The sequence below is a fragment of the Oncorhynchus nerka genome, linkage group LG6 (genome assembly GCF_034236695.1).
Source record: "Oncorhynchus nerka isolate Pitt River linkage group LG6, Oner_Uvic_2.0, whole genome shotgun sequence".
Taxonomy (NCBI): Eukaryota; Metazoa; Chordata; class Actinopteri; order Salmoniformes; family Salmonidae; genus Oncorhynchus; species Oncorhynchus nerka.
This window is the reverse complement of record NC_088401.1, coordinates 81862595-81884097: the sequence shown is the minus strand read 5'-3', so window position 1 is coordinate 81884097 and position 21503 is coordinate 81862595. Positions and strand designations below refer to the sequence as shown.

The 21503-nt window shown below is 46.2% G+C and overlaps 1 protein-coding gene across 4 annotated transcripts; it reads left to right on the top strand.

The window, feature by feature from the left end:
* The first annotated feature begins 1326 nt into the window (after positions 1-1326).
* LOC115125698 (heat shock 70 kDa protein 4-like) lies at positions 1327-20873 on the top strand. 4 transcript variants are annotated; one of them, XM_065019936.1, is made up of 19 exons: positions 1327-1627; positions 2225-2282; positions 2686-2826; positions 3070-3192; positions 3353-3452; positions 3587-3720; positions 3972-4216; positions 5457-5533; positions 5670-5821; positions 6084-6190; positions 6733-6866; positions 7203-7405; positions 7713-7802; positions 8071-8226; positions 8533-8658; positions 11307-11414; positions 16902-17021; positions 19223-19384; positions 19894-20873. In XM_065019936.1, exons 1-19 carry the CDS (start codon positions 1521-1523, stop codon positions 20101-20103), a joined length of 2553 nt encoding a protein of 850 aa, XP_064876008.1. In that variant the 5' UTR covers positions 1327-1520; the 3' UTR covers positions 20104-20873. The 4 variants fall into 4 exon arrangements, with proteins under 4 accessions (XP_064876008.1, XP_064876006.1, XP_064876007.1 ...); XM_065019934.1 differs by having other exon boundaries at positions 7701-7802; XM_065019935.1 differs by having other exon boundaries at positions 5457-5542.
* Positions 20874-21503: the final 630 nt, after the last annotated feature.

The following is a 21503-nucleotide window of genomic DNA, read 5'->3' as shown; positions in this document are numbered from 1 at the left end:
AGTATACTGTCTATACGGCAGGTAGCCTAGTGGTTAAAGCGTTGGGCCAGTAACGGAAAGGTTGCTGGATTGAATCCCCGAGCTGACAAGGTAAACATATTTTCTCCTGCCCCTGAACAAGGCAGTTAACTCACTGTCCCCTGTTAGGCTGTCATTGTAAATTAAATGTTTGTTCTTAACTGACTTGCCTAGTTAAATAAATGTAAAAACATTAAGTAGTAGTGGGCTAAGTCAGCCTATAACACCATAATAACCTTTCTAATAAGATAATTGTAATATCATGCAAGAAACAAGTTTAATGTCATTATGGTTCTAGACTACGATAACACCTTTCAAGAATGATTGAGTATTTCCTGAGTTAAATTAACCATACAAAATAATCTAATTCAATACATATTGTACCTTTGAATAATTAGTCACAAAATGATCCAGAATGGTCCATATAATTAATCCATATATATATATATGTGGACACACATTCATATTAGTGGATTTGGCTATTTCAGCTCGTTGCTGACAGGTGTATGAAGTCGCACACAGCCATGCAAACTACAGACAAACATTGACAGTAGAATGGCCTTACTGAAATATGTCAGAACACTACCTGCTCGAATGCATAGTGCCAACTAAAGTTTGGAGGAGGAATAATGGTCTGGGGCTGTTTTTCATGGTTCAGGCCCCATAGTTCCAGTGAAGGGAAATCTGAACTCTACAGCATACAATGACATTCTAGATGATTCTGTGCTTTCAACTTTGTAGCAACAGTTTGGGGAAGGCCCTTTTCTGTTTCAGCATGACAATGCCCCAGTGCACAAAGCGAGGTCCTTACAGAAATGGTTTGTTGAGATCGGTTTGGAAGAACTTGAATGGCCTTCACAGAGCCCTGACCTCAACCCCATCGAACACCTTTGGGATGAATTGGAAAGCAGACTGCGAGCCAGGCCTAATCGCCCAACGTCAGTGCCCAACCTCACTAATGCTCTTGTGGCTGAATGGAAGAAAGTCCCCACAGCAATGTTCCAAAATCTAGTGGAAATCCTTCCCAGAAGAGTGGAGGCTGTTATAGCAGCAAAGGGGGGATGCAACTCCATATTAATGCCCAAGAGTTTGGAATGAAATGATCGACGAGCACGTGTCCACATACTTTTGGTCATGTAGTCTAACATGAACATGCCGTTCTTGTGCTGGTCTCTGTAGACATCCGCGTTGCTTCCAACAATTTTCAAATGCTTTGGCCCTAGTGTCTGGTTTTCGAGACTTGCGCAATCATCATCATGGGACTTTTATACTGAAATCTATCAAGTTGAGGTGTAGAAAGTGAGCTTGTTCGAAGGCATCAACGATTTGCCGGCAAGTAGCGCACTCAGTTGCATTTTCATGGAACTAGGGTGGGGATAATGAATTAAACCAGAACGTACATTCAGTTTGCGGTCTGGTCTGTCCTATTTAGGGAATTAACTGTAAGCCTACTTTGTGCTTTTCCATAGTATTATCTGTTTATTAAGTAACATTTTGCGAAGATGTCTGTGGTAGGATTCGACGTCGGGTTTCTGAACTGCTATGTTGCGGTAGCTAGAGCCGGAGGAATAGAAACTGTAGCCAATGAATACAGCGATCGATGTACACCGTAAGTGACACTTATATGTGTGTGGTTTATATGGTGTGTATTGTAATTTTGAACTAGTTTCTCCTAAAGTGATTGAGAAACTAGAGGGATTGGAACACATTGTGTGGCCTTGGCAGCAAGACGGACAAGGGAGGTGCGCCAGCCGGCTAACATTAGCCGAGCCGCGTTGCAACACAGCATGTTCATGTTATTGCTAACTGGAGAGATCCACCCATGACTTGTAAAAACGAGCAATCCTTCTACTCTGTTAGCTATTTGACCAATTAAACGTTACGGCATTTGACTTGTGATACCTTAACTTACATTCCCCACGTAACATCTTGAGTGTTTTCGAAAACAATGGGGGGGTCATTTGTTTTAATGAAGTATGAATGGACGCATGACTGGGAGGAGGCCTGCAATCTCTCGACATCAATGGACTTGTTCATAGGAATCATTTGTATACTGCTCTGTATTACTAGCCAGGTAATAAAACGCATTTAGATGGGCAATTTAATACAACTGTGTTTTATCTTAGCTCGCGCTGTTATCTTATTACGGAAAGCCCGGTGAAAACTGAGTGTTTTACTGCTGTTTATTCCGCTGTCATTCTTTCAGAGCATGTGTGTCATTTGGACCACGGAATCGATCTATTGGTGCAGCTGCAAAAAGCCAGGTATGTTTTAATAGAGGACGCCCTCTACTTGATTATTTATTTGACTGGTGACACATTGAGGGTATGAATCTTCTAGCAAGTTATATGGTTTTCTGCTTATGCATAGAAATAGGGATTTCATAATCAGGCCAATATTTGATTACCTGATGGAACTATTAAAAACAGAAGATAATAATTATGCATTCATGCCCTCAAAGGACCCCAAATAAAACCACAGGTTCAATCTAGCCAGTCTTTTATATCTAAAGTTTTTGATTGGGGATTTAAGCTATTTCATAATTTGATTTCTCCTGTTTCATTAGGTATCACATCATTAAGTAACTTTTTAATGTGAGATAATTATTTATTTTTGCATAATGCAGCATCATAATGCAGCATCATTTCCCTGCTAATCCCAAATCAGGTCGTCACAAACTGCAAGAACACAGTCCAAGGGTTCAAGAGATTTCATGGCCGGGCTTTTTCTGATCCGTACATCCAGCGTTTGAAATCCAGCCTTGTTTACGACTTAGCGCAGATGCCTTCGGGCACCACTGGCATCAAGGTAAGGAGAGATAACAGTGACGATTAGTTCTCCTTAAAAAGCTGGGGAATACATGAGTAGGCTTAATGGAGAGAGGGATTACTCATCATCCAAATCTAATCTGTAATCAACATAGATATTGGTTGTCTATCTGTCTGTCTTTGTCGTATAATATTTTCACGTGTTATTCTGTATTGTACTCTACCTGTGTGAACCCCAAAAGCAATCATTTACGATGACAACTGGTGTCTGTGTGTCCTTTAGGTGATGTACATGGAGGAGGAGAAGGTGTTCAGCATTGAGCAGGTCACTGCCATGCTTCTGACCAAGATGAAGGAGACAGCTGAGCATGCACTGAAGAAACCTGTGGCTGACTGCGTGGTCTCTGTGAGTATCAATCTGCAGCGTGCTAGTGTGCACTGGGCGCTACACTTTACTAGAAGGACCAGGAATTTGGTCACATGACTAAAATACCGGATGTGGAAAAACAATTTTGAATTGAGTTTCTAGGCTGCTGGCTAATCACAGCCTGTATCATCCTCCCCAGGTCCCCTGCTACTACACGGACACCGAGAGGAGATCAGTGGTGGACGCAGCACAGATCGCTGGACTCAACTGTCTGAGGCTGATGAATGAGACAACTGCAGGTATAGAGAGAGAGACCTGTGTTGACCCCTAACAGAGTTACTGTAGCTATTTAACTCAACCACACCTTATTATTTAATATTAAGGTGATTTGCTCTTTCATAATAAAGAATGATTATGCATATCTTCCGTCTAGTGGCGTTGGCGTATGGAATCTATAAGCAGGACCTCCCTGCTCCAGAGGAGAAGCCCAGGATTGTGGTGTTTGTAGACATTGGACACTCTGGATACCAGACCTCTGTCTGTGCCTTCAACAAGGGCAAGCTGAAGGTAGGTGTCTTTAATCAGGAGACAGAGGAGGCTATGGGGGTCATGCTGATTCTACAAAATAACCGTTTTTATTGAAAACTGAAATGTCCACAAAGAATTTACAGACAACTTCAATAACCTTTTGGCTATTCAACAAAACAAGTGCTCTAGTGCCTAGAGTTGATCTGGCCAGGTCACATGGGCTCAGGAAAAATAATAATTTGTTTTTGCTCATATTCATGTTTTTTTAATACCATTTTCTTTTCCCTCAGGTTCTTGCGACGGCCTGCGACCCAGAGCTGGGCGGGAAGGACTTTGACGAGATGCTGGTGAGACATTTCTGTGAGGAGTTTGGGAAGAAGTACAAGCTGGACGTGAAGACCAAGCCCAGGGCTCTGGTTAGGCTCTACCAGGAGTGTGAGAAACTCAAGAAGCTGATGAGCGCTAACTCCTCAGACCTGCCCCTCAACATCGAGTGCTTTATGAACGACATTGACGTCTCTGGAAAACTCAACAGGTATAGTGTTTTGTGGGTCTATGAGATTGTTATCTCAACTGAACACCTCGGAATGCAAGGCCGTGGTCCTTGATATAAACAGGTCTTTCATGATCTATTAGAGGAGTCCTTATTTTGGTCTGTGGTGCAATGACCACATGACGAAGTTGTGCTGAACAAAAATATAAATGCAACATGAAACAATTTCAAAGAGTTTAGCGACTTACAGTTCATAAGGAAATCAGTGAATTGAAATAAATGTATTAGGCCCTAATCGATGGATTTCACATGACTGGGAATACAGATATGAGTCTGTTGGTCACAGATACCTTAAAAGAAATGGGTCTCACAATGGGCCTCAGGATCTCATCACGGTATTTTTGTGCATGCAAATTGCTATCGATAAAATACAATTGTGTTCATTGTCCATAGTTTATGCCTGTACATACCATAACCCCACCGCCACCATGGGACACTCTGTTCACCACGTTGACATCAGCAAACCGCTCGCCCACACGACGTCATACACATGGTCTGCGGTTGTGAGGCCGGTTGGTTGTACTGCCAAATTCTCTAAAACGACGTTGGAGGCGGCTTATGGTAGAGATATGAACATTCAATTCTTTGGCAACAGCTCTGGTGGACATTCCTGCAGTCAGCATGCCAATTGCACGCTCCCCAAAAACATGAGGCATCTGTGGCGTTGTGTTGTGACAAAACTGCACATTTTAGATTGGCCTTTTATTATCCCCAGCACAAGGTGCACCTGTGTCATGATCATGCCATTTATTCAGCTTCTTGATATGCCACATCTGTCAGGTGGATAGATTCTCGTCAAAGGAGGGATGTAAACCAATTTGTGCACAACATTTGAGAGAAATACTGTATACTGTTGTTCAGTGTATTATTGTAAGTATAGTGACACCATAGAACGCATGGTGGTCCTTGACATCTGGAAGTTTTATCAGAGAAATGGCATGTTGATGATGCATACACATATGTAGGATCTTATTTGACCAGTTTCTCACAGCAGGAAAATAATCTTGCAGCAACATTTGTAATTAATGGACATTTTGGCGCAGGGTTTGATAGATTATTATTTAGGGGAAATCAAGTGTGACATTTTTAGGTGAAAATTCCAAACTCTTTAGGAGCCTTTTAAAACCTTTTATACACTACACCTTTGTATTTCCTGCTGTGCAAGAGGTTGCAACAGGGTGATCAAATTAAGGTCCTACATCTGTATGTGTATTTCCTCTAGGGTTCAGTTTGAGGAGATGTGTGCTGACGTTCTGGGCAGAGTGGAGGCACCACTGCACAACCTGATGGAGCAAGCCAGTGAGTATCGTAGGTTTGCATATAGCATTACAATTGAGCATTATCTGTGTAGGCATTGAGTATTGTCTTTATAGTTTTGAGTTATGTCAGTGACTGTCAGTTCTGATTGGTGCCTTCCTGATTCCTGTCCAATCAGAACTGAAGAAGGAGGACATCTATGCGGTGGAAATAGTGGGCGGGGCCTCCCGTATCCCGTCTGTCAAAGAGAGGATCAGTAGATTCTTTGGAAAGGAGCTGAGCACCACCCTGAATGCTGATGAGGCCGTGGCCAGAGGATGTGCCCTGCAGGTCTGATGATCTCTGTTTCCCCCCCTCCTGACCTTAACATGACCTTTTGGACTTCCAGGATTTGCTCAGCAAATTAGAAAAGGAAACTTAGCCTCCAAACGCTTCTGCTACTATACTATGTAGTAATGATCGGGATTACAACGTTTATAGATATCATTGTTACCAGTAAGACCTAATTCATTGTTGTTGATTTCTACTGGAGTATGGTGATGGAATAATGGTTTGCCTCGCTGCTAAGAATATCCCCTGTCTGCCTCCTCAGTGTGCAATCCTGTCCCCTGCTTTCAAAGTGCGTGAGTTCTCCATCACAGATGCAGTTGCTTACCCAATCTCTCTGAAATGGAACTCTGCTGCAGAGGAAGGCTTGAGGTAAACTACAATACCTATCTGGATTTATTATCACCTTGATTTATAGATTATTTTTTGTGTGTGATAGCTTCATTGTAGTTATTTTAGTGCTAACTAGACTGTTGTGTGTTGTCCGTTGTAGTTATTTTAGTGCTAACTAGACTGTTGTGTGTTGTCCATTGTAGTTATTTTAGTGCTAGTAAACTAGACTGTTATGTGTTGTCCATTGTAGTTATTTTAGTGCTAGTAAACTAGACTGTTGTGTGTTGTCCGTTGTAGTTATTTTAGTGCTAGTAAACTAGACTGTTATGTGTTGTCCATTGTAGTTATTTTAGTGCTAACTAGACTGTTGTGTGTTGTCCGTTGTAGTTATTTTAGTGCTCGTAAACTAGACTGTTATGTGTTGTCCATTGTAGTTATTTTACTGCTCGTAAACTAGACTGTTATGTGTGTTGTTCATTGTAGTTATTTTACTGCTAGTAAACTAGACTGTTATGTGTGTTGTCCATTGTAGTTATTTTACTGCTAGTAAACTAGACTGTTATGTGTGTTGTTCATTGTAGCGATTGCGAGGTATTCCCAAAGAACCATGCTGCGCCCTTCTCTAAAGTGTTGACTTTCTACCGGAGGGAGCCGTTCTCTCTGGAAGCCTACTACAACACCCCCAAAGAGCTGCCGTACCCCGACCCCACCATAGGTATGTACACAGCGTTTACTCCACTATGAACAACGCTCCTGTGGGTCCTTTTCTGTCTGCCAACAGTGTCTTCTATAGAAACGTATTCAGTTATGCATCATAGCAGCAATGGCCTGTTGACTACAGTTTGCAGTATGAAGCTTATCATTGACTTGCCCATTGATATTTGTATACATTTTTTGTTGTTGTTTATAACTGTTTTTGTCAAGTGTCAGTAATGTAAGTTTCCCCGTAAGGGGACAATACATTATAGCCCAGTTTGTCATCAGCATTTCCTGTCACATGTACCGACTATGTGCCATGACCACCTTTTATTTCCTGTGTCCTCTCCTATAGGTCAGTTTGTGATCCAGAAGGTGGTGCCCCAGGCATCTGGGGAGAGCTCCAAGGTCAAGGTGAAGGTGAGGGTCAACATCCACGGCATCTTCAGCGTCTCCTCAGCCTCGCTGGTGGAGGTCCAGAAGACCGAGGAAGGAGAGGAGCCCATGGACACAGAACAGCAGGCAACACCAGAGAAAGAGGAAGAGAAGGAGGAAGAGGTGATTGTTAACAAACATATTCATTCACATTTTGTCGCCTTTTTTAAATTTTTAAATTTTTTAAACCAAAGTGTCTTATTCAATATTCACTACACAGACAATTACAATTAACTTTCCAATGAAAGTCCAATGAAAGCTAGGCCTACAAATGCGCTATTAAACCACACAACCTTTTGGAAGAGGGGATTCAGTTAGATATAGTAGTGTATTTTGATGGCATTACTATCTGGAAGTGTGTCTGTCCAATCATTGGGCAGAGATGTGGCGTTAATGAAGTGACCTGCGCTCTCTGCAGGGCAACATGCAGACTGACCAGGATGAGACTAAGGCACAAGGAGATGGACAGAAAGAGGCAGAAGAGGAGAAGAAGACGCCGCCGGAGAATGAGGAGATGGAGGTTATATTGCATATGACACATTTGACATCTATGATTGAAACGTTTATGGTAGCATTCTGCACTTTCTGTCCCGGAGGACTGCAGTTTGTACAGACTTAGACAAAAGCAAGTAGCCTGGTCCCAGGTCAGTTTGTGTTGTCTTGCCAACGACCAGACAGAACAAACCCATCTCAGGGGCAGGCTGAAAAACGCTCACCGGGAGTGAAGGGCACTACTTTATGGATATTTGGTCTTAATGATGCTGTTTCCCACTCCTCTCTCCCCCCAGACCTCCCCAGAGGAGAGTAAGACAGAGAAGAAGTCTGACCTGCCTCCCCAGGCCAAGAAGCCCAAAGTTAAGACAAAAGTCTTGGAGCTTCCCATCGAGAACAGCCCTCAGTGGGAGCTGGCCGTCGACATGCTCAACCTCTTTGTAGAAAATGAGGTAATTCAATCGGACATCGCTGGATGGTTTTTTTGTTCAGCTGTTGTGTTTCTTCCTACTGCTATCCTCTCTCACTGCTATCCTCTCTCACTGCTATCCTCTCACTGCTATCCTCTCTCACTGCTATCCTCTCTCACTGCTATCCTCTCTCACTGCTATCCTCTCTTTGTTATCTGTCTGTTCTGTTCTGTATTCTTCCGGCTGTTTCTATATACTTGTATTTGACATGTATCTCTCTGTTTTGAGTCGTGCTTAAAGGGTGTTCTGTGGTAACTGGAAGTGGTTGATTTTGTCTGGTTTCAACAGGGTAAAATGATCATGCAGGACAAGCTGGAGAAGGAGAGGAACGACGCTAAGAACTACGTGGAGGAGTATGTGTACGACATGAGGGACAAACTTCACGGCAGGCTGGAGAAATTCGTCAGTGAAGCTGTGAGTACTGTGGCTTTCTGTGGTACTTTCAATTCTGTCTGACATTAGCTGCCCACGAAACACCCAGCAGGTTTCTTAAAGGGATACTTTGGGACTTGGTCAGTGAAGCTGTGAGTACTGTGTCTGACATTAGCTGCCCATGAAACACCCAGCAGGTTTCTTAAAGGGATACTTTGGGACTTGGTCAGTGAAGCTGTGAGTACTGTGTCTGACATTAGCTGCCCATGAAACACCCAGCAGGTTTCTTAAAGGGATACTTTGGGACTTGGTCAGTGAAGCTGTGAGTACTGTGTCTGACATTAGCTGCCCATGAAACACCCAGCAGGTTTCTTAAAGGGATACTTTGGGACTTTGTCAATTAAGCCCTGTCACTACTTCCCTACAGTCAGATGAACTCATGGAAGTAGATAAATGACTTCTTTGCCAAAATCCTGAAGTATCCCATTAGCAACAAGATATATAAAGGACTTTATAATACTGTCTATCAGAATTGTATTCTTTGTAATATGTTTCAATGTCATCCATTGCGTACTGTATGTTAATAACAGTATGTTGAATTTGATTGTTGTAGGATGGGATACCCTGTCCTTAACTGAATGTTAATGCCTGTGTCTTGACTGTGGTGTATGATGGGATACCCTGTCCTTAACTGAATGTTAATGCCTGTGTTTTGACTGTGTTTTGACTGTGGTGTATGATGGGATACCCTGTCCTTAACTGAATGTTAATGCCTGTGTTTTGGCTGTGTTTTGACTGTGGTGTATGATGGGATACCCTGTCCTTAACTGAATGTTAATGCCTGTGTTTTGGCTGTGTTTTGACTGTGGTGTATGATGGGATACCCTGTCCTTAACTGAATGTTAATGCCTGTGTTTTGGCTGTGTTTTGACTGTGGTGTATGATGGGATACCCTGTCCTTAACTGAATGTTAATGCCTGTGTTTTGGCTGTGTTTTGACTGTGGTGTATGATGGGATACCCTGTCCTTAACTGAATGTTAATGCCTGTGTTTTGGCTGTGTTTTGACTGTGGTGTAGGATGGGATACCCTGTCCTTAACTGAATGTTAATGCCTGTGTTTTGACTGTGGTGTAGGATGGGATACCCTGTCCTTAACTGAATGTTAATGCCTGTGTTTTGGCTGTGTTTTGACTGTGGTGTAGGATGGGATACCCTGTCCTTAACTGAATGTTAATGCCTGTGTTTTGGCTGTGTTTTGACTGTGGTGTAGGATGGGATACCCTGTCCTTAACTGAATGTTAATGCCTGTGTTTTGGCTGTGTTTTGACTGTGGTGTAGGATGGGATACCCTGTCCTTAACTGAATGTTAATGCCTGTGTTTTGGCTGTGTTTTGACTGTGGTGTATGATGGGATACCCTGTCCTTAACTGAATGTTAATGCCTGTGTTTTGACTGTGGTGTAGGATGGGATACCCTGTCCTTAACTGAATGTTAATGCCTGTGTTTTGGCTGTGTTTTGACTGTGGTGTAGGATGGGATACCCTGTCCTTAACTGAATGTTAATGCCTGTGTTTTGACTGTGGTGTAGGATGGGATACCCTGTCCTTAACTGAATGTTAATGCCTGTGTTTTGGCTGTGTTTTGACTGTGGTGTAGGATGGGATACCCTGTCCTTAACTGAATGTTAATGCCTGTGTTTTGACTGTGGTGTATGATGGGATACCCTGTCCTTAACTGAATGTTAATGCCTGTGTTTTGGCTGTGTTTTGACTGTGGTGTATGATGGGATACCCTGTCCTTAACTGAATGTTAATGCCTGTGTTTTGGCTGTGTTTTGACTGTGGTGTAGGATGGGATACCCTGTCCTTAACTGAATGTTAATGCCTGTGTTTTGACTGTGGTGTAGGATGGGATACCCTGTCCTTAACTGAATGTTAATGCCTGTGTTTTGGCTGTGTTTTGACTGTGGTGTAGGATGGGATACCCTGTCCTTAACTGAATGTTAATGCCTGTGTTTTGGCTGTGTTTTGACTGTGGTGTAGGATGGGATACCCTGTCCTTAACTGAATGTTAATGCCTGTGTTTTGGCTGTGTTTTGACTGTGGTGTAGGATGGGATACCCTGTCCTTAACTGAATGTTAATGCCTGTGTTTTGGCTGTGTTTTGACTGTGGTGTATGATGGGATACCCTGTCCTTAACTGAATGTTAATGCCTGTGTTTTGACTGTGGTGTAGGATGGGATACCCTGTCCTTAACTGAATGTTAATGCCTGTGTTTTGGCTGTGTTTTGACTGTGGTGTAGGATGGGATACCCTGTCCTTAACTGAATGTTAATGCCTGTGTTTTGACTGTGGTGTAGGATGGGATACCCTGTCCTTAACTGAATGTTAATGCCTGTGTTTTGGCTGTGTTTTGACTGTGGTGTAGGATGGGATACCCTGTCCTTAACTGAATGTTAATGCCTGTGTTTTGACTGTGGTGTAGGATGGGATACCCTGTCCTTAACTGAATGTTAATGCCTGTGTTTTGGCTGTGTTTTGACTGTGGTGTAGGATGGGATACCCTGTCCTTAACTGAATGTTAATGCCTGTGTTTTGGCTGTGTTTTGACTGTGGTGTATGATGGGATACCCTGTCCTTAACTGAATGTTAATGCCTGTGTTTTGGCTGTGTTTTGACTGTGGTGTAGGACCGGGATATCCTGTCTTTACAACTGGAGGACACAGAGAACTGGCTGTATGAAGACGGAGAGGACCAACCTAAACAACAGTACATCGATAAACTGTCCGTGCTGAAGGTAAAGCTTAGTGTTCTACACTGTCACTGTGGTACAGTCTCCCACACCCTAATTAGTCCCAGGTAAAGCTTAGTGTTCTACACTGTCACTGTGGTACAGTCTCCCACACCCTAATTAGTCCCAGGTAAAGCTTAGTGTTCTACACTGTCACTGTGGTACAGTCTCCCACACCCTAATTAGTCCCAGGTAAAGCTTAGTGTTCTACACTGTCACTGTGGTACAGTCTCCCACACCCTAATTAGTCCCAGGTAAAGCTTAGTGTTCTACACTGTCACTGTGGTACAGTCTCCCACACCCTAATTAGTCCCAGGTAAAGCTTAGTGTTCTACACTGTCACTGTGGTACAGTCTCCCACACCCTAATTAGTCCCAGGTAAAGCTTAGTGTTCTACACTGTCACTGTGGTACAGTCTCCCACACCCTAATTAGTCCCAGGTAAAGCTTAGTGTTCTACACTGTCACTGTGGTACAGTCTCCCACACCCTAATTAGTCCCAGGTAAAGCTTAGTGTTCTACACTGTCACTGTGGTACAGTCTCCCACACCCTAATTAGTCCCAGGTAAAGCTTAGTGTTCTACACTGTCACTGTGGTACAGTCTCCCACACCCTAATTAGTCCCAGGTAAAGCTTAGTGTTCTACACTGTCACTGTGGTACAGTCTCCCACACCCTAATTAGTCCCAGGTAAAGCTTAGTGTTCTACACTGTCACTGTGGTACAGTCTCCCACACCCTAATTAGTCCCAGGTAATGCTTTCAGCATGCATTGTTTGAAGCTCAGTGTTAAATTAAAATCTCCCTACCATCATATCTAAGCCAGTATGACACCGACGTGTACCTCCAATCAAGTTGATTTGTCATCAACAACACACTCCCTTGCCTCTCGCCATGAGCCTTCCGGCCGTTAACCAAGAACCACATACCGGATTTTTTTTTACAGGGTCGTTAGCAATTGAGTTTTCAGAGTATTTTCTGCGCCTACCTAGCTCAAATCCTAGACGTCCGATTTAAGAGTGTTGGACTAGTTTTTTATTTTATTTTATTTCACCTTTATTTAACCAGGTAAGCTAGTTGAGAACACCTTTATTTAACCAGGTAAGCTAGTTGAGAACAAGTTCTCATTTGCAACTGCGACCTGGCCAAGATAAAGCATAGCAGTGTGAACAGACAACACAGAGTTACACATGGAGTAAACAATTAACAAGTCAATAACACAGTAGAAAAAAATGGGCAGTCTATATACAATGTGTGCAAAAGGCATGAGGAGGTAGGCGAATAATTACAATATTGCAGATTAACACTGGAGTGATAAATGATCAGATGGTCATGTACAGGTAGAGATATTGGTGTGCAGAAAAGTAAATAAATAAAAACTGTGGGGATGAGGTAGGTGAAAATGGGTGGGCTGTTTACCAATAGATTATGTACAGCTGCAGCGATCGGTTAGCTGCTCAGATAGCTGATGTTTGAAGTTGGTGAGGGAGATAAAAGTCTCCAACTTCAGCGATTTTTGCAATTCGTTCCAGTCACAGGCAGCAGAGTACTGGAACGAAAGGCGGCCGAATGAGGTGTTGGCTTTAGGGATGATCAGTGAGATACACCTGCTGGAGCGCGTGCTACGGATGGGTGTTGCCATCGTGACCAGTGAACTGAGATAAGGCAGAGCTTTACCTAGCATGGCCTTGTAGATGACCTGGAGCCAGTGGGTCTGGCGACGAATATGTGGGCCAGCCGACTAGAGCATACAAGTCGCAGTGGTGGGTAGTACAAGGTGCTTTAGTGACAAAACGGATGGCACTGTGATAAACTGCATCCAGTTTGCTGAGTAGAGTGTTGGAAGCAATTTTGTAGATGACATCGCCGAAGTCGAGGATCGGTAGGATAGTCAGTTTTACTAGGGTAAGCTTGGCAGCGTGAGTGAAGGAGGCTTTGTTGCGGAATAGAAAGCCGACTCTTGATTTGATTTTCGATTGGAGATGTTTGATATGGGTCTGGAAGGAGAGTTTGCAGTCTAGCCAGACACCTAGGTACTTATAGGTGTCCACATATTCAAGGTCGGAACCATCCAGTGTGGTGATGCTAGTCGGGCATGCGGGTGCAGGCAGCGATCGGTTGAAAAGCATGCATTTGGTTTTACTAGCGTTTAAGAGCAGTTGGAGGCCACGGAAGGAGTGTTGTATGGCATTGAAGCTCGTTTGGAGGTTAGATAGCACACTGTCCAATGACGGGCCGAAAGTATATAGAATGGTGTCGTCTGCGTAGAGGTGGATCAGGGAATCGCCCGCAGCAAGAGCAACATCATTGATATATACAGAGAAAAGAGTCGGCCCGAGAATTGAACCCTGTGGCACCCCCATAGAGACTGCCAGAGGACCGGACAACATGCCCTCCGATTGACACACTGAACTCTGTCTGCAAAGTAATTGGTGAACCAGGCAAGGCAGTCATCCGAAAAACCGAGGCTACTGAGTCTGCCGATAAGAATATGGTGATTGACAGAGTCGAAAGCCTTGGCAAGGTCGATGAAGACGGCTGCACAGTACTGTCTTTTATCGATGGCGGTTATGATGTCGTTTAGTACCTTGAGTGTGGCTGAGGTGCACCTGTGACCGGCTCGGAAACCAGATTGCACAGCGGAGAAGGTACGGTGGGATTCGAGATGGTCAGTGACCTGTTTGTTGACTTGGCTTTCGAAGACCTTAGATAGGCAGGGCAGAATGGATATAGGTCTGTAACAGTTTGGATCCAGGGTGTCTCCCCCTTTGAAGAGGGGGATGACTGCGGCAGCTTTCCAATCCTTGGGGATCTCAGACGATATGAAAGAGAGGTTGAACAGGCTGGTAATAGGGGTGGCGACAATGGCGGCGGATAGTTTCAGAAATAGAGGGTCCAGATTGTCAAGCCCTGCTGATTTATACGGGTCCAGGTTTTGCAGCTCCTTCAGAACATCTGCTATCTGGATTTGGGTAAAGGAGAACCTGGAGAGGCTTGGGCGAGGAGCTGCGGGGGGGCCGGAGCTGTTGGCCGAGGTAGGAGTAGCCAGGCGGAAGGCATGGCCAGCTGTTGAGAAATGCTTGTTGAAGTTTTCGATAATCATGGATTTGTCGGTGGTGACCGTGTTCCCTAGCCTCAGTGCAGTGGGCAGCTGGGAGGAGGTGCTCTTGTTTGTTCTCCATGGACTTCACAGTGTCCCATAACTTTTTGGAGTTGGAGCTACAGGATGCAAACTTCTTCCTGAAGAAGCTGGCCTTAGCTTTCCTGACTGACTGCGTGTATTGGTTCCTGACTTCCCTGAACAGTTGCATATCGCGGGGACTGTTCGATGCTATTGCAGTCCGCCACAGGATGTTTTTGTGCTGGTCGAGGGCAGTCAGGTCTGGAGTGAACCAAGGGCTATATCTGTTCTTAGTTCTGCATTTTTTGAACGGAGCATGCTTATCTAAAATGGTGAGGAAGTTACTCTTAAAGAATGACCAGGCATCCTCAACTGACGGGATGAGGTCAATGTCCTTCCAGGATACCCGGGCCAGGTCGATTAGAAAGGCCTGCTCACAGAAGTGTTTTAGGGAGCGTTTGACAGTGATGAGGGGTGGTCGTTTGACTGCGGCACCGTAGCGGATACAGGCAATGAGGCAGTGGTCGCTGAGATCCTGGTTGAAGACAGCGGAGGTGTATTTGGAGGGCCAGTTGGTCAGGATGACGTCTATGAGGGTGCCCTTGCTTACAGAGTTAGGGTTGTACCTGGTGGGTTCCTTGATGATTTGTGTGAGATTGAGGGCATCTAGCTTAGATTGTAGGACTGCCGGGGTGTTAAGCATATCCCAGTTTAGGGCACCTAACAGAACAAACTCTGAAGCTAGATGGGGGGCAATCAGTTCGCAAATGGTGTCCAGGGCACAGCTGGGAGCTGAGGGGGGTCGGTAGCAGGCGGCAACAGTGAGAGACTTATTTCTGGAGAGTAATTTTCAGAATTAGTAGTTCGAACTGTTTGGGTATGGACCTGGAAAGTATGACATTACTTTGCAGGCTATCTCTGCAGTAGACTGCAACTCCTCCCCCTTTGGCAGTTCTATCTTGACGGAAGATGTTATAGTTGGGTATGGAAATCTCTGAATTTTTGGTGGCCTTCCTGAGCCAGGATTCAGACACGGCAAGGACATCGGGGTTAGCAGAGTGTGCTAAAGCAGTGAGTAAAACAAACTTAGGGAGGAGGCTTCTGATGTTGACATGCATGAAACCAAGGCTTTTTCGATCACAGAAGTCAACAAATGAGGGTGCCTGGGGACATGCAGGGCCTGGGTTTACCTCCACATCACCCGCGGAACAGAGAAGGAGTAGTATGAGGGTGCGGCAAAAAGGCTATCAAAACTGGTCGCCTAGAGCGTTGGGGACAGAGAATAAGAGGAGCAGGTTTCTGGGCATGGTAGAATATATTCAGGGCATAATGCGCAGACAGGGGTATGGTGGGGTGCGGGTATGGCGGAGGTAAGCCCAGGCACTGGGTGATGATGAGAGAGGTTTTATCTCTGGACATGCTGGTTGTAATGGGTGAGGTCACCGCATATGTGACCGGAAGGTTGCAAGATCGAATCCCCGAGCTGACGAGGTAAAAATCTGTCGTTCTGCCCCTGAACAAGGCAGTTAACCCACTGTTCCTAGGCTGTCATTGAAAATAAGAATTTGTTCTTAACTGACTTGTAAAATAAAAAAAAACGAGACTATAGCGTCCGTAAAGTGAACATTGGTCTTAAAATATTGTCGGATTGACTTTATTACATAATGTATCTCTCTCATGTGAACATTTCCGTGCACCAACGATGTGCTACCTTTTTTTTGTAGCATTTCTGACAATGCTAACATTTCCAGCCGAGTTTTATCTAACAGGGTTGAGGAAGTCTGTTGCTCGGCAACAACCCAGCTGCTGCTGCCTGCAACAGGCTGTCAGTCATAAGAAGTAGCTAAGAACAAAACTAGGCTACTGATAGATAGCTTAAATACCACCATATAAACGAGTTGAGGTTAATTAACAAATGCAAACATATATATTTTGATTAGCTAGGTAGCTAGCCAACGTTACCTACTCTGTTTTTACAATGTTTGGATGCTAAGCAATCGGCAAACACATTGTTTGAAGTACAATATACCAACATAGCTACTGTAGTCGGTCAAATCTGTGTGCTGGAAAACCTTGGTAGAGCGTGGGTGGAGTAGGCACTGTACTCATGTGAAATTTCCTTTTTCAGCTTCAGACCAAAGACTACTTCTCACATAAAATGTTAGTTTTTAATTGTCATTGAGTAAAAGTCCTGCCAAGTCAATTGTGTGTTCCGCAAATGTCTGTTATATTTCGACAATCGGATGAAAGTAGCTTCACCAAAGTTTGAAAAATGATTTTAATTGCTATGAAAATGACTAGTTTCCTCCTCATTCTAGTTCAAACAGGTTGGATTATCTAGTGTTTCTGACGTAAGTGTTGTCTGCTGTCTGCAGAAACTGGGCCAGCCTATCCAGGAGAGGTACATGGAGTCTGAGGAAAGACCCAGAGCCTTCGATGACATGGGGAAACAGATCCAGATGTACATGAAGATCATTGAAGCTTATAAAACCAAGGTACCGCTGTCCCTATACACCCAGGGTACCGCTGCCCCTATACACCCAGGGTACCGCTGCCCCTATACACCCAGGGCACCGCTGCCCCTATACACCCAGGGCACCGCTGCCCCTATACACCCAGGGCACCGCTGCCCCTATACACCCAGGGTACCGCTGTCCCTATACACCCAGGGTACCGCTGTCCCTATACACCCAGGGTACCGCTGTCCCTATACACCCAGGGCACCGCTGCCCCTATACACCCAGGGTACCGCTGTCCCTATACACCCAGGGTACCGCTGTCCCTATACACCCAGGGTACCGCTGTCCCTATACACCCAGGGTACCGCTGTCCCTATACACCCAGGGCACCGCTGTCCCTATACACCCAGGGTACCGCTGCCCCTATACACCCAGGGCACCGCTGTCCCTATACACCCAGGGTACCGCTGTCCCTATACACCCAGGGTACCGCTGTCCCTATACACCCAGGGCACCGCTGTCCCTATACACCCAGGGTACCGCTGCCCCTATACACCCAGGGCACCGCTGTCCCTATACACCCAGGGTACCGCTGTCCCTATACACCCAGGGTACCGCTGTCCCTATACACCCAGGGTACCGCTGTCCCTATACACCCAGGGCACCGCTGCCCTATACACCCAGGGCACCGCTGCCCTATACACCCAGGGTACCGCTGCCCCTATACACCCAGGGTACCGCTGTCCCTATACACCCAGGGCACCGCTGCCCCTATACACCCAGGGCACCGCTGCCCCTATACACCCAGGGTACCGCTGCCCCTATACACCCAGGGTACCGCTGTCCCTATACACCCAGGGCACCGCTGTCCCTATACACCCAGGGCACCGCTGCCCCTATACACCCAGGGCACCGCTGCCCCTATACACCCAGGGTACCGCTGCCCCTATACACCCAGGGTACCGCTGTCCCTATACACCCAGGGTACCGCTGTCCCTATACACCCAGGGCACCGCTGCCCCTATACACCCAGGGTACCGCTGTCCCTATACACCCAGGGCACCGCTGCCCCTATACACCCAGGGTACCGCTGCCCCTATACACCCAGGGCACCGCTGCCCCTATACACCCAGGGCACCGCTGCCCCTATACACCCAGGGCACCGCTGCCCCTATACACCCAGGGCACCGCTGCCCCTATACACCCAGGGCACCGCTGCCCCTATACACCCAGGGCACCGCTGCCCCTATACACCCAGGGCACCGCTGCCCCTATACACCCAGGGTACCGCTGCCCCTATACACCCAGGGTACCGCTGTCCCTATACACCCAGGGCACCGCTGCCCCTATACACCCAAGGTACCGCTGCCCCTATACACCCAGGGCACCGCTGCCCCTATACACCCAGGGCACCGCTGCCCCTATACACCCAGGGCACCGCTGCCCCTATACACCCAGGGCACCGCTGCCCTATACACCCAGGGCACCGCTGCCCCTATACACCCAGGGCACCGCTGCCCCTATACACCCAGGGCACCGCTGCCCTATACACCCAGGGTACCGCTGCCCTATGCACCCAGGGCACCGCTGCCCCTATGCACCCAGGGCACCGCTGCCCCTATGCACCCAGGGCACCGCTGCCCCTATACACCCAGGGCACCGCTGCCCTATACACCCAGGGCACCGCTGCCCCTATACACCCAGGGCACCGCTGCCCCTATACACCCAGGGCACCGCTGCCCCTATACACCCAGGGCACCGCTGCCCCTATACACCCAGGGCACCGCTGCCCCTATACACCCAGGGCACCGCTGCCCCTATACACCCAGGGCACCGCTGCCCCTATACACCCAGGGCACCGCTGCCCCTATACAGCCAGGGCACCGCTGCCCCTATACACCCAGGGCACCGCTGCCCCTATACACCCAGGGCACCGCTGCCCCTATACACCCAGGGCACCGCTGCCCCTATACACCCAGGGCACCGCTGCCCCTATGCACCCAGGGCACCGCTGCCCCTATGCACCCAGGGCACCGCTGCCCCTATGCACCCAGGGCACCGCTGCCCCTATGCACCCAGGGCACCGTTGCCCCTATGCACCCAGGGCACCGCTGCCCCTATGCACCCAGGGCACCGCTGCCCCTATATACAAAATATGTAATGAATCAAATGGTCTGAATACTTTCAGAATGCACTGTATATTACACGGTTCCTTTGCTTATCTTTCCATTCCCCAGGAGGAGCAGTATGACCATCTGGACCAGGAAGAGATCAACAAGGTGGATAAGATGGTGAACGAAGCCATGATCTGGCTGAACAGCAAGATGAACCAGCAGAGTAAACTGAGCTTGACTGTGGAGCCTGCTGTTAGAGTCCGAGAGATACAGGACAAGACTAAGGTGGGACTAACTACCTACAGTACTGCTGACTACCTACAGTACTGGTAATTTACAACTAACTACAGTACTGCTGACTACCTATAGTACTGGTAACTTACAACTACCTACAGTACTGCTAACTACCTACAGTACTGCTAACTACCTACAGTACTGCTGACTACCTACAGTACTGGTAACTTACAACTAACTACAGTACTGCTAACAATTCCTTTACCGCTGGCTAACTGCAGGTAGCGCTGGCTAACTGCAGGTAGCGCTGGCTAACTGCAGGTAGCGCTGGCTAACTGCAGGTAGCGCTGGCTAACTGCAGGTAGCGCTGGCTAACTGCAGGTAGCGCTGGCTAACTGCAGGTAGCGCTGGCTAACTGCAGGTAGCGCTGGCTAACGAGTGACGTCACCGATTGAAACGCTACCAGCGCGCACCACCGCTAACTAGCTAGCCATTTCACATCGGCTACACTTGCACAGTTATTTGTAACTTTCACTCTTCCTACTATTTCCTCTCAATAGGAGCTGTACTCTTCCTGCAACCCCATCGTGACCAAGCCCAAGCCCAAGGTGGAGCTGCCTAAAGACAACAAGGCAGGGGAGCAGAATGGACCAGTCAGCGGCCAGGAGAAAGCCCCAGCAGAGGGTACCGAGAAGGGGACCGCCGACAGCACAGGCAACCCCCCCTCCACGGAATCCACGGAACCTAGACCTGGCATGGACCTTGACTAAGCGGACACAGACCGCAACCAGTGTCTCATCTCCCAGGGGCTGTGTGTTCATCTGAAAAGTGTCTCCTTTCATGTTTCCTTGTCACCTTCCCCTTTCAGACCTGATAGGACTGGATAGATGAGTTCAACTAAGCATTATGGGGGGGGGAAAACAACCTCTACCTGAATGGTCTACCAAAAGGCATGCTGGATATATTAACTACAGTATTGTAGCACATTGCTCATGTCTTATCTATTTTGTCAGATCTGTTGAGATAAGGAAGGAATCAACCTAGGCAGCAAGGGAAGGAGGCAAGGTGATGGGATTGAGACGCAGCTCAGAGCTACTAGTGGAGTGTCAACTATTTTGGCTTTGTCTGAAATGGCTCCCTATTTACTATATAGTGCACTACGTTTGACCAGTGTCCATATGGCCCTGGTCAAAAGTAGTGCACTATATAGGGAATAGGGTGCCATTTGGCCCTGGTAAAAAGTAGTGCACTATATAGGGAATAGGGTGCCATTTCAGATGTTGCCATTCACTCCACTCCACATGTCAATGCAGGCGGCATACTGTAATTTCGGCACATTTACCCCAAGTACCTGATGAAAATGATGGTGTATTTCTGCTGCCAATAGCATGCCCATTATTTTATTGCTGATATAAAATGTAAAGAAGCCAACTGCAATAAGCCTGTTACGATGAGCGCTGCATGATGGTGTTTCTGTTGTGTGCTCCAACTGTTCCGGGTCATTGTTGCAATTTGGTTTTAATAAAGTTATTGAAAATTGCTTCATGTAGCCCTTATTTGAGCATTTTAGAGGAATGCCGTTTCGTTCTCAGGCTATATTTTGACAAGCCCAAAGGCCGGCAGATGGCGATATTGAGTCGTTTCAATATCGCCATCTACCGGCCTGGCCTATATTTGGACGATGTATGGATATCTAGAGAATTATTTTTTCTCCCCCCTGATTTCTTAAACGTTACCAATGCATAAACGCAATGAAAAAGGTATCACTCATCTGTCAAATAACGACTGCAGTTATTCAGTATAATACGCTACTTTAATTATAAGTAATTGTACAGTTATATCTAAAACCTGCTCTGGCTACCACCCAGTTACTCAACCCTGCACCTTAGAGGCTGCTCCCCTATATAATTTAATAAACACACTGCTTTACTCATTCCATGTTTACACTGTATTCTATTTCGCTGTATTTTAGTCTATGAAACTCCGACATTGCTCGTACTAATATTTATATATTAATTCCATAATTTAACTTTTTGATTTGTGTGTATTGTGAATTGTTAGATTCTACTGCACTGTTGGAGCTAGGAACGCAAGCGTTTCCCTACATCCGCAATAGCATCTGCTAAATATGTGTGCGACCAATACAATTTAATTTGAAAAGAAGGCCTGC